Raw genomic sequence first — 12537 nt, 5'->3', positions numbered from 1 at the left:
CAACTGGATTTTCGATCTTCAGTTTAGTGTTCATTTGTGCAGAAAGCTGGCTTAGGTTACACAGAAATTTTCAACTGTGTGGAAAATAGTAGTTTCCTCTAACTCCTGAGTTTTTCAAGGATCTACTGTAGTAAAAATCTCATGTGCCATTATGCACTTAAAGAAACCTGGTGAACACAACTTATTTACTATTTTAATAACAACTCTTTAATCTTGAAAGTTTTGTAGAATAGCCCTGGCCAAATCGCTCAGTTGGTTAGAGCATCGTTCTTGATACACTAGGGTTGTGGGTTCGATCCCCAGTCAGGGCACACACACACAGAGCAACCAATGAATGAATAAATAAGTGGAACACCAAAATGATGTTTCTCTCTCTCCCCCTAGTTGTCTCTAAAATCAATTTTAAAAATAATTTTTTTAACAATAAAGTTTTCTAGAACACGGTAACTAAATTAATTTATATCAATCCTTTTTATGTTTCCATTTTTTAAATTTATTTTCAGTGGTTTTACAAGTAAGGATGTGGGCTAACTAAAGTCTCCCCACTATTTGCATTCAAGAGGTTTTATCCAGTGAGTCCTTTCATGCCTTCGGAAGGAATAGGGATGACTGAAGTCTTTCCCACATTCTCCACATTTATATGGTTTTTCTGTAGTATGCACTCTCATCATGTGTATTCGAAAAATTTTGTTACAAATGAAGGCTTTTCCACATTCCTTACATTCATAGGGTTTTTCTCCAGTATGAGTCCTTTCGTGTCTTTGTAAGGAACTGTGATCTCTGTAGGCTTTTCCACACTGTTTACATTCATAGGGTTTCTCTCCAGTGTGAGTTCTTTCATGTCTTTGATATAAACTAAGGCAAGTGAATGCTTTCCCACATTCCTTGCATTGATAAGGTGTATTTCCAGTGTGCATTTTCATGTGTCTTTGAATGGTGGTGCGACAAATGAAGGCTTTACCACAGTGTTTACATTCATAGGGTTTCTCTCCTGTGTGAGTCCTTTCATGTGTTTGTAAGGAACGATAATATCTGAAGGCTTTCCCACACTCCTTACATTTATAGGGTTTTTCTGCAGTGTGGGTTCTTTCATGTATTCGAAGATTACTAGGTGTGCTGAATACCTTACTACATTTTTCACATTCATAGGGTTTCTCTCCAGTGTGAGATTTTTTATGTATTTTTAAGAAACTGTTGCATCTGAATGCATTTCCACATTCCTTACATTCATAGGGTTTCTCTCCTGTGTGTATCCTTTCATGTATTTGTAAGGAACTATAGTATCTCAAGGCCTTTCCACACTGCTTACATTCATAGGGTTTCTCTCCTGTGTGAGTCCTTTCATGTGTTTGTAAGGAACTGTAAAATCTGAAAGCTTTTCCACATTCCTTACATTCATAAGGTTTCTCCGCATTGTGAATTCTTTCATGTTTTCGAAGACAACTGGGAGCACTGAATGATTTATTACATTTTTTACACTCATATGGTTTCTCTCCAGTGTGAGACCTTTCATGTATTTGTAAGGAACTGTAATATCTGAAGGCTTTCCCACATTCCTTACATTCATAGGGTTTCTCTCCTGTGTGAGTCATTTCATGGGGTTGTAAGGAACTATATGACCTGAAGGCCTTTCCACACTCTTTACATTCATAGGGTTTCTCTTCGGTGTGAGTTCTTTCATGTATTTGAAGATGACTGGGATACCTGAATGTTTTACTACATTTTTTACATTTATAGGGTTTCTCTCCCGGATGATTTCTTTCATGTCTTTGAAAACTTTTATAATATCGGAAGACTTTCCCACAGAGTTTACACTGATAGGGCTTCTCTCCAGTGTGGGCTCTCTCACATGTTTGAAGAGAAGTTGAAGAACTAAAAGTTTTCGCACACACCTTACATCTATAAGGAGCATCTGCAGTGTGTGTGATAATGTGTCTTTCAGGGCTTTTGAGCCACATGAAGGCTTTTCCACATTCCTCACATTTATGTGATTCTTCTCCACTGTGATATCTCTCATGTTTTTCAAAAAACTGAGTGTAAGTGAAAACTTTCCCACATACAGTACATTTACATGGCTTCTCTTCATATTTCTGATACCCAGACGGCCTGTGACGTGTGATGTCCCCATTATGGGATGACTGATGCCTGAAGACTTGCCCACACACACTGTATTCCCAGGGTTTTCCTGCAGGAAGAGTTTTCTGCAGACTGAGACTTGGAATAAGGCTGAAGTTTTGTCCACACTGGCTACCCTTCCTCCCTTTGCAGAGTCTCTCTACCATTTGACTCCTGTAAAAAACAAGAAGCACATTATTAATTTCTTTGTTAATATTTTATGTTTATTAGTAGAATATCTGAACTACCTTTTTATGATTTACTGCAAAAGATAGGTTTACTCTCTTATCCAATTGCTGGGCAGTGAATACACTAAAAGCTCTGGAAGACAACTTCAGCCTTGCTATTATCAAAACAGCAACTGTCGTGTATAGACTTCATTAATGCTATTTCCACGTAAACCATTTCACAAACCCTGGACATCTATGTCATATAGATAAAAGTAAGGTGGTGGAAAGGTTTTGAGAAGTAGTTAATTTGAAGCAGGGTAGTTTGGGTTGATTCTTTTAAAAATTTCACAGCAGAACATGTTTCTCACCTGAGACACTGCTCTCTATTATGAGTGTGACTCACCTACATTTTCTCTCCTGGTTTTTGTACGGATCTTCAATGTCATGATCTTCCCTTTTTTTCCCTAAAATGCAGACCAAGAAATATGATTCCAAAGTATTAGAAATTATAGAAAAACTATCATATTCTAGTTCTATGATGAGCTGTGACTCTACCTAGTTTATTTACCAGTGTCCTCTATTCCTACATTACAAGTTAGCACAATACTGATAGGTAAGAAACACCTGTCCTTCAGATGAGGAAGTGACAGTAACTTGTCATCCTTACCTATGGAGGCCAGGTTCCTGAAGGTTTCCTGCATCACATCTCTATAGAGTTTCTTCTGCAAAGAATCCAGTAAAGCCCACTCCTCCAGACTGAAGTTCACAGCCACATCCTCAAATGTCACTGAGTCCTAAAATACCACCAATATGTGTACAGTACAATTTATGAGACAGATAGCACTGGGCATCTAGACTCCATTTACTGGCAGGTTACATATGATTCTCTCATCCGCAAACATTTAATCTATGACTTGATCATTAAAAACTTACTCTCTGTCCACAATTACTTCCTTATAAATTTGACACCATCATGAACACATGGAAATTATATACACGTTTTTACTGTGATGACATATTTTATGTATTTCCTCTACTGGCAGGATCAGAGCATGTTGGGAATGGAAAGAAGTGCTACAGAACTGAGAAAGATACTGGGGTGGGAAAAGCAGGTTTACAGTTATGAGTACACGGACCATAGAGTAAATAAAGCTATTGTGATCATCATAACCTGCATGTCTTTTTCCATACAAATAACTGTAAACCTACTTTTGCCCACCTTGTATTATCATTTGTACGATGACCAATTCCTTGGTAAAAAAAGTTTTTAATCTTTTTTTTTCTATTACTCACCATCTACATGATGCAGAGGGTTATTAGATCTGCACAAGGTTACGGTAAACACATACATACTGAATACTAAAAGCCCTTTGTTCTATTGCCATTGCCAAACATGAGTCCAGAAGGCCTCTGACAAGGCCAGTTTTAGCAAGGTCCAGGGAGCCACATCATCTTAACAGTCTCCAGGCCATTAAAAGTCATCATCTGCAGCGGTCTGAATAATATTCATACAAACCAGCACTGCTTTTTTCTTATAAAATATTGATTACAGACTCAGCTCTTCCTTTCTTTCTCTGTCCACTATGATTGCCTGGAAAGTTATGGTCTGGTGCCACTTATCTATGGGGATACATTCTGAGATATGTATTGTTTGGACAATTTCATCTTTGTGGGAACACACAAAATGTACAAACCTACGTGTATGGTCTACCAAACACCTAGGCTATGTGATGCAGCAGATTGTTCTTAGGCTACAAACCTGTACAGCATGTTGCTATACTGAATACCATAGGCAATTGTAACACAAGGGTATTATTTGGGTGCCTAGGCAATGCCTTCCCTTATTCTGTCATTTCCAAACTCCCCTGTGGAGTAAAGGAGCATGACAGCTCCGCCCCTGAGCATGGGATCCCTCAGCTAATGACAGCACACACTACCTGCAAAGTGTGACAGGGTTTATTACATCCACAGCTGAGGTCTTGGGGAAGTAAGGCAAGCCCCTCAGGAAAGGATAAGATTCTTTAGCAAAGGTGCATGGACTTGTTTCATGAGGTTAGGCGATGGGTGGGGTGAGAGCTCACACACAAGGGCAGGGGCTTGCATGGATTCAATCTCTTGCTACAGCAAAGGAGAAAGCCCTCAGGCTTTCCCATCACCTCCTACAGATAGCGCACAAGGGGAAGAGGAAAGGTGGGGCTTTAAAGCTGTCGGTAGTCAATGATGAAAAAGTGGGAGTCAGAGACTTCCAGTGTCTGGCTTGGCACTGAACTATCTTAGAAGCTGTTATTTCCAACTTTACAATAAAAAAGCAAAAAAACTTGAACTTCTCTTTTTAAATCCATCAGATAATTTAAATCAGGACTCACTGTCCCCAATATTAGAAAAAATAAAATAAACACAATACTTTGAAATATGCCCCAAATATTATGTTTTTAACATTACACTGTACTAAAATACATATATATCTCATTTAAGTCTAATGCAAAGAAAAAATATCTATGAACCTTAAGTACTTTCTTTAAACAGAAAACTCAAATCCATGTCACAGGAGTACATAAAGAAAAAGACAGATAAGAAACAGGACAAATCTGTGAAGTAACAATCAGTGAGACTGTCCTAAAAATAATGATAAATAACACACTAAAAATGAAAACAAAAGTGTACAACTAATTATATCATATTCAATGTAGACAAAAAACAAAGACAGAAATAACATATTGAAACAAAGATTAGAATTAAATTATAGATCCTATTGGAAATCATACAAGGAAAAGAGTATAAAATTTAAAGTTTTAAGAGAAAAACACTACTCTCCTATGTCAATCAAAATTATCCTTCAAAACATAAAAAATAAAACTTTCTTAGATAAAAACAAGAAAATGTGTCAAAATATGTGACTACACATATTTTGAATGAAACATTCAAAAATTCATTGGAAAGAATGTAAATGTTGAAGGTGGCAAATTAGAAAAGAAATAAATGGAGGTAAAATATCTTCAGTGTTTCTTACCATAATTAATATAACAGATGCCATTTTGTTTAAAATAACATAACCAGCAATGTATTTGACAATTATATGCTAACAAATACGTGCAATAAGTAACAGTAGTGTGAAAAAAAACAGCAGGGGAAGCTTTGAAGAGAGTGGTCTGAGGCACCTGCATAGTCAGCAAAGCAGTACAGTGTGACTTGACAGAAAAGGTGAGTGAGTTGTAAACTTATCTTCAAAACTCAATGGCAAGCACCAAAAAAGTTTTAAAATATGTGTAATTGATTGCTACAGGGTAGAAAATAAAAGTATGAGGGGAAAAATGCTCAATTAAAGACAAAGAAGGCAGAAAAAGGAGGGAGACAAAAAAAACTAAATAAGGACAACAAATAGAAACAGTGAAACTAGTCATCTGCACACACCCAGGCCCAGGAGAGGGAGCCACATGCTGTGGATTCTGACAGCTCTAAACAGGTTGCCCAGGGCCAGTCACAGGCAGGGTTCCACTTAGGGCTGCACCAGAGTCTTGCAGATCTACCTAATACATAGAAACAAACTCAAAGAGGCAGCCAAAATGAGAAAACAAAGAAACAGTCCCCAAAGAATGAACAAGAGAATTTTCCAGAATAAGAACTACATGAAATAGAGGCAAGCAATCCATCAAATAGTTTAGAGCAATGATTATAAAGATACTTAACAGCACAAAAAAAAGACATAGGAACCGTAAAAAAGGACCAGTCAGAAATAAAGAACACAATATCTGAAATAAAATAATACACTGGAAGGAATAAACGGTAGGTTAGATAAAGGAGATCACATCAGTGATTTGGAAGACAAAGTAGAAAAAAAAACATGCAGAGAAGCAAAACAGAAAAAAAGAATGTAAAAAATGACGAGAATTTAAGAAACCTCTGGGACAACTTGAAGTGTAACAACATCCACATCATGGGAATACAAAGAAAAGAGAGTGAGAAAGGGATCAGGAACCCATCTGAAGAAATAATGACTGAAAAGTTCCCTAATCTGGTGAAGGAAAAAGACACAAGTCCAGGAAGCTCACAGAGTCCCAAACAAGTTGGAACCAAAGAGGCCTATTCCCAGACACATAAAGTGGCAAGGTTTAAGACAAGGAAAGAACCCTAAAAGCAGCAAGTGAAAAGCAGGAAGTTATCTACAAGGGAACACCAATTAGACTGTCATCTGATTTCTCAACAGAAACATTTCAGGCCAGAAGCGAGTGGCGTGAAATATTCAAGAGAGGAAAAGCAGGAAGAACCTACAACCAAGGCTACTTTACCCAGCAAAGCTATCATTTAAAATTGAAGGAGAAATAAGGAGCTTCCCAGACAAGAAAAAGCTAAAGGAATATGTTAACACCGAACCAGTACTGAAATACTGAAATAAATGTTAAAGAGCTTGCTTTAAGAAAAAAAAAAAAAGAGGAAAACAGTCTAACAATAAAATGACACTAAATACACATCTATCAATAATCAATCACCTTAAATGTAAGTGTGGTTTAAATGCTTCAACCAAAAGACACAGGGTAGCTGAGTGGGTAAGAAAACAAGACCCATATACATGCTGTATCCAAGAGACCCACCTGAGATCAAAAGATATACCATATTTTTAGGACTATAAGGCGCACTGGACCATAAGACACACCTAGGTTTTAAAGGAGAAAAATAGGAAAAAAATTTTAAAGCAAAAACTGTGGTAAAATATTTAATGACATACATAACACAATATTTCACCAATGTAAATGTAAACTACATTTACTAGCCAGGTAAGCTACATTTGGGCTATAAGATGCACCCCCATTTTCCTCCCAAATTTGGGGGGTGTGTCTCATAGTCTGAAAAATGTAGTGCGCAGAAGAGGGATGGGAAATGTATCTGAGGAAATGATGGCCAAGAAATTCCCTAACCTGGTGAAGGAAACAGACATCCAAGTCAAAGAGCACATAGGGTTCCAAACAAGATGAACTCAAAGAAACCCAAAAGACACATAATTAAAATGGCAAAAGATAAAGAAAGAATCTTAAAAAGTAACAAGAGAAAAACAGTTATGTACAAGGGTGCTCCCATAAGACTAAGAGTTGATTTTTCAACAAAAACTTTGCAGGCCAGAAGAGAATGATGTAATATAATCAAAGTAATAACAGGGAAACCTACAACAAACAATACTCTACCCAGCAAGATTATTATTCAGATTAAAGGAAATAAAATTTCCCAGACAAGCAAAAACTGATGGAGTTCATCACCACTAAATCAGCACCAAAAGAAATGCTAAATGGACTTCTATAAGCAAAGAATAAAAGAACAGAACTAAAAATAAGATTTTAAAAACTCAATGGTAAAGGCAAGCATTTAGTAAAAGTGGTAAATAAAGTAATTATAAAGCTAGTACGAAAGTTAAGAGACAACAGTAGTAAAATCATATGTATCTGGAATAAATTAAGGTATATACACAAAAATGTGAAATATAATGTCAAAAACATAAAGTATGTGGGGAGCGGGGAATGAGTAAAAAATGTAGTATTTTTAAAATATTTTGAACTTAAGCAACTATTACCTTACAAGAGACTACTAAACATAGGATATGAGGGTCATGGTAACCACAAACCAAAAACCTGTAACAGGGTCACACACACATAAAAAGAGAAAGGCATCCAAACATAACACTAATGAAAGTCATCAATGCACAAGGAGAAAAAGGCAAGAGAAGGAAAAAGGAATAGAGAATTACAAAAACAATTAGAAAGAATTAATAAAATGGCAATTAAGTACATATCCATCAAAAATTACTTTAAATATGAATTCTCCAATTCAGTAAAATGAATAATAAAAACAAGAGCCACACATATCTGCTTACAAAGAATTATTTCAGCTCTAAAGACATACACAAACTGAAGTGGAAGAGAAGAAAAAAGATATTTCAGCCCTGTGCTGCAAAGGGCAGGTTCCGCGGGTGATCAGGCCTGAGAGAGAATACATAAAATCCTGTGAGTCCTGCTTTACTAAGAATGCTCTCAATTAAACGATAAGGGTCCAAGCAAGAAGTGAGTTTGTTCCCCAAAGTTTTATGGCTCTTTAGCTATCTGACCCTGACTCAGAATAGGACCTCAGAGTTCTTTGTATGTTATCTATTGTTTGATCCTTACTGCCTGACAATGATTAATGAGCTTTACCTGTATTCCTGTGCAAAACGAACCCAATAAAAGTCCACTGAGGAAAAGGCTCTTGGTCCTTCTCCTTTGAGAGACAGGCCACCTTTCCTCCCCAAGCAGATCATGTCTTGGTAGACTTATTTTCATCTGTGGCAGACGGGGTGGGGGGTGGGGGGATGTGGGCAGAGCCCCCTCACAATCATTATTTTAAATTAAATTTACTTTAAAAAATTATTTTACTTTTCTACACAGAATATCACTCTAAGATGTAATCTTTTAAACACTAAAAAATGTAAAATTGCAGACTATGAAAAATTCCCAAATCCCCTTCTGATAAAAAGGACAAGGGATATTATAATAGTTTGAAAACATTATATATAATATAATATAGTACATTAGGGTTTGCAATAAAGCCCTGAAACAAACTAGAAAATTCAAAGATGTTCATAAATTTTAAGTTGTTTTTTTATATCAATAAAAATAAAAATTCAACTGCTTTTATCCTCACATCCATTAAAATAGAAATTCATCTGCCTAAGGAATAGCATAGATTTTTCAAGGTCAAAGTTCTTTAGAGTCATGGACATACAAAAACTGACCTAAAAAATGGAAAAATTACCTGAGAACTTAAAAACACCCATCTCTCATCCTCAGGTTCCCTTCCATAATTAAACCTAATTCTATTTGGTTCCCCAAGTTTCTTGCCTTATTCACACAGTATCTCCCAAATTATATTTTAAAAGCCCGGATGCTAATGAAAACTAGAATCAAAGGGCTGCAATATTTAAGGGAGAAAGGAATCCAATGAAATGAAACAGCAATACGGGAATCAAGACAGATGAGCAGCTTCTTCCCTATAGTTCAGAAGGAAATGCACACGTATAAAGTTGAATATGTTTTTACTAATGGTCTTGACACCCCCTGGCTGAGATTAAAACCCCGGGGATGGGTCAGTCCCAGGGGAAGGAGGGGAGGGACACCTGAGCAGCTCAGGAGTGAACTGTGGGAGCACCTACAGCACAGGTGGCAAACACAAGGCCCACAGGCCAAATCTGGCGCTCCACTTTATTTCCACTGGGCACCAGCGCCGAGCTCTCACTTAACTGTTAAGGAGTAGTTACATTTTCAGTCCTAAAATTACATTTGGCCCTTTGAGAGCAACCGCAAGACTGATGTGGGCCCCCAGTGAAAATGAGTTTGACACCTCTGTCCTACAGTCTCCTCTCCCATATGCATGAAAGAGCTCCCTTCCCCCGTCTTTCCTTCTTGCAAGTGAGAGAACTCTCAGCCTGACTCAGCTTAACTTCTGACCCAAATGAACTCCCCAATTCATAAACCCTTTCTCAAGGACACAAAAACACCTGACCTTCAAAGACTTGCTCAATGTACACAAATTATACTCTGAATACAAACCTCAACATGAAATGTAGAAATGTCTACGCCCAAACATCAACAACTACAGAAAGGAGGGCATCCCCTCCCACCTCCACCCAAGGCACTGCACTGCTTCCCCACTTCCAGGGCGAGGAAGCTTTTCTCACGAATCTACTCCAATTCTGCTCTGCAAGGCTAAGCCTTGGAACTGGATTTTAAAACACTCCCAAAACAAACAAATCTCAGAAACTTATTACACATGCTCAGGGAGAGTGAGAGAAAAATTCTAGAAATGGAATGTAATTCTGGATTTTTTTTCTTCTGAATTCTCTTTTTGCATGTTTGGAGGTCTTCATACATCTTTAAGTTCTATTGATTAAAATACATTTTACCCTTATTAAAAACTGAGGCTTAAATAAGTCAATAAATTTTTCAAGGTAACAGACCCAGGGAAGGGGCGGTGCTGACAGGAGAGAACACCCAGGAAAGTTTCCAAAGAGGAACCTCCACCCAAAGGACTTCCCAGAGAATGCCTGCGCCCAGGGAAGATCCTGGGGGAGAGGAACAGGGATTTCATGTGTCTTCCAGGTGGTTACTATCGGCATTCCTCTCATTCAAAATATCCATACAAATGTCAATCTCTAAAAAAGGGCATTCCATTGTTCCGTACAAAAATTAAGTAAGCAATTAAAATATTGAGTCTGTTTGAAACGCAACCCGGGAACAAATAGTTGATAATGATGCTGTAATTCAGGAACGAACGGATGGCTTTGGGAACTCGAGAACTGATCTGGAAATCTGAGGATTTATTGCAAGTTTCAGTAAAAGGCAATCTGGGCGAACGAGGTCGTGGATTTGAGACCCTGCTTCCCAAACATTCAGAAAACTCATAAAAAGACGGCTTCCCCTGGGGAGAAAGACGGGACTGGGGACCCTACGGACCACAGCTCCTCCCGCGCACAAGCCCCGCAACCCAGGCACGATTTTCCCAGGTGATCCTTCCCGCGGCCATCGCACCATCTGGGGGGACGCGGGGCTGTGGGCGCAGAGCTGCCCAGAGACGCTGCGGAGGCGAAGTCGCCGCGCAGAGACTGCACGAAACCTCCACGTCCCGGTTCCCAGCCTAGCCCTCTTGCTGTGTGGTTGGAGGGGGCTGAGGGCCAGGGGAGCCCCCAGCGGATTCCGTCCGCAGACTCCAGACTCGACCAAGGGTAGGCCAGTCCTACCACAGCCGGTTCTAGCCGGTTCCAGCCAGTTCTAAGCAGGCCCTCCACCCGGTCTCCGCACCCGGCCCGCACACTCACCATTTCTGTTTCCTGGGTTTACCTGAGTCCCGCCCAAACTTCCATTACCCGTGCAAATCCCAACGCCGTAGAGCCTACAACAGTAACCAAGACCCGTTAAGTAAAATCGGAGTGCATTCCCGAGCCTGCCCTGAAGGTAGTGGAGAAGTCCACACCCAAGTGATGCCTCACCCCACCCACCTGCCTCAGCGGCACCCCTGATTGGACAGTTGCTGATGGCGTTCTCCCTGAATGACAGCCCTCTGCAGGACCCTAGACTCAGACTTGAAACAGAACTTTTACTTGGCTGTGGAGCTGACTGTATTTGCCCGGCTCTTTGGAAACACGTGGGCACAGGTGTGCACAGGGAATTCCTCATTCAGTTTCCAAATGGTGCAAGAAAGAACAGAACATAAGGATGGGGAGCCAGGCCGGGCCACACTGGAACAAGAGTGTTTATGTCCTCTGCAGATCAAGGGCTTTATGCAAGCCTGTCAGGCCATCCATGGCACTGAGACTCGTTAGAAACACCGACATTTAATATGGTTTCATGATCTATAATAACAAGTCTGGCTCCATTTCAATCTTTGATGCTTCCCAGCAATCTCTTCCTCACCTCCAGTCAGTTCTGCCTCCGAGTACTTGGCTCTGGTGGGAAGTTGGAACCCTGGGTCCCTAGCGTGGGTGCTCGGACGCTCCTCAGTCTCCCCGGGTGCGGATTGTGCTCATTACATTCTCTGATGTACATTTTATGCTGGAAGGAAACTTAAGTTTTTCCTGTGTCCCTAGAGAACTCCAACATGTAAATGACTATAATATCCCTAAGACAATTAATTCCCACTTTCACTGATAATAGAAAAAGAATAAATCATTATGTAAACTAGGTTACATATGGAAACTTTCTCCTCCCCCCTCCTCTGGCTTTACTGAGGTAAAACTGTCAAACAGAATTGTCTATATTTAAAGATCGAGGCATGATGATTTGATATGCATATACTATACTGTATACTTGAAATTTGCTAAGTGTGGATTAAGCTTTCTCACCACACATGCACACAAAGTAACTATGTGTAATGATGAATGTTTCAATCTGGAAACACTGATATGCCTAAATGATGGGACTGTGAGATTTTTAATCCATTTATTTATTTATTTGTTTATTTATTTGAACAGCTTTATGGATATATAATGCACATAGTATACAGTAAAACCCACATAAAATGTACAATACAACAGTTTTAGTATATTCCCAGGTGTGTGCAGTCATCCCCACAGTCAATTTTTCAACATTTGTCGTCTCTAAAACAAACTCCTCTACACTTTGCTATCACTCCCAACATTCCCATCTTCCTCCGGCAATCCTAGCCTTAGGATCCCCTAATCTATGGTCTGTCTCTATGTGCGACTTTGGGCTCTCAAATGAACTGAATTATATACTAC

General features: G+C 39.1%; 1 protein-coding gene across 1 annotated transcript; it reads right to left on the bottom strand.

The window, feature by feature from the left end:
* Window positions 1-491: 491 nt before the first annotated feature.
* Window positions 492-11241, bottom strand: LOC123828507 (zinc finger protein 14-like). The gene is made up of 4 exons (XM_045853553.1): window positions 11119-11241; window positions 2953-3079; window positions 2689-2749; window positions 492-2289 (listed from the first exon to the last, which is right to left on the bottom strand). The coding sequence occupies exons 1-4, from the start codon at window positions 11119-11121 to the stop codon at window positions 546-548; spliced, it is 1935 nt and encodes a 644-aa protein (XP_045709509.1). The 5' UTR covers window positions 11122-11241; the 3' UTR covers window positions 492-545.
* Between the last annotated feature and the right edge of the window lie 1296 nt (window positions 11242-12537).

This window comes from Phyllostomus hastatus, unplaced genomic scaffold, assembly GCF_019186645.2.
Source record: "Phyllostomus hastatus isolate PE091 unplaced genomic scaffold, TTU_PhHast_1.1 phas_contig_98, whole genome shotgun sequence".
Classification (NCBI taxonomy): domain Eukaryota; kingdom Metazoa; phylum Chordata; class Mammalia; order Chiroptera; family Phyllostomidae; genus Phyllostomus; species Phyllostomus hastatus.
This window is presented reverse-complemented; position numbering and strand designations above follow the sequence as displayed.

What these genes read in the sequence shown, in the direction of transcription:
- LOC123828507 (XM_045853553.1), bottom strand. An exon ending in CAGGAACCTGGCCTCCATAG is followed by an intron (nt 2,750 to 2,952) that starts GTAAGGATGACA and finishes TCTGCATTTTAG; the next exon opens with GGAAAAAAAGGGAAGATCAT. An exon ending in AACCAGGAGAGAAAATGTAG is followed by an intron (nt 2,290 to 2,688) that starts GTGAGTCACACT and finishes TGTTTTTTACAG; the next exon opens with GAGTCAAATGGTAGAGAGAC.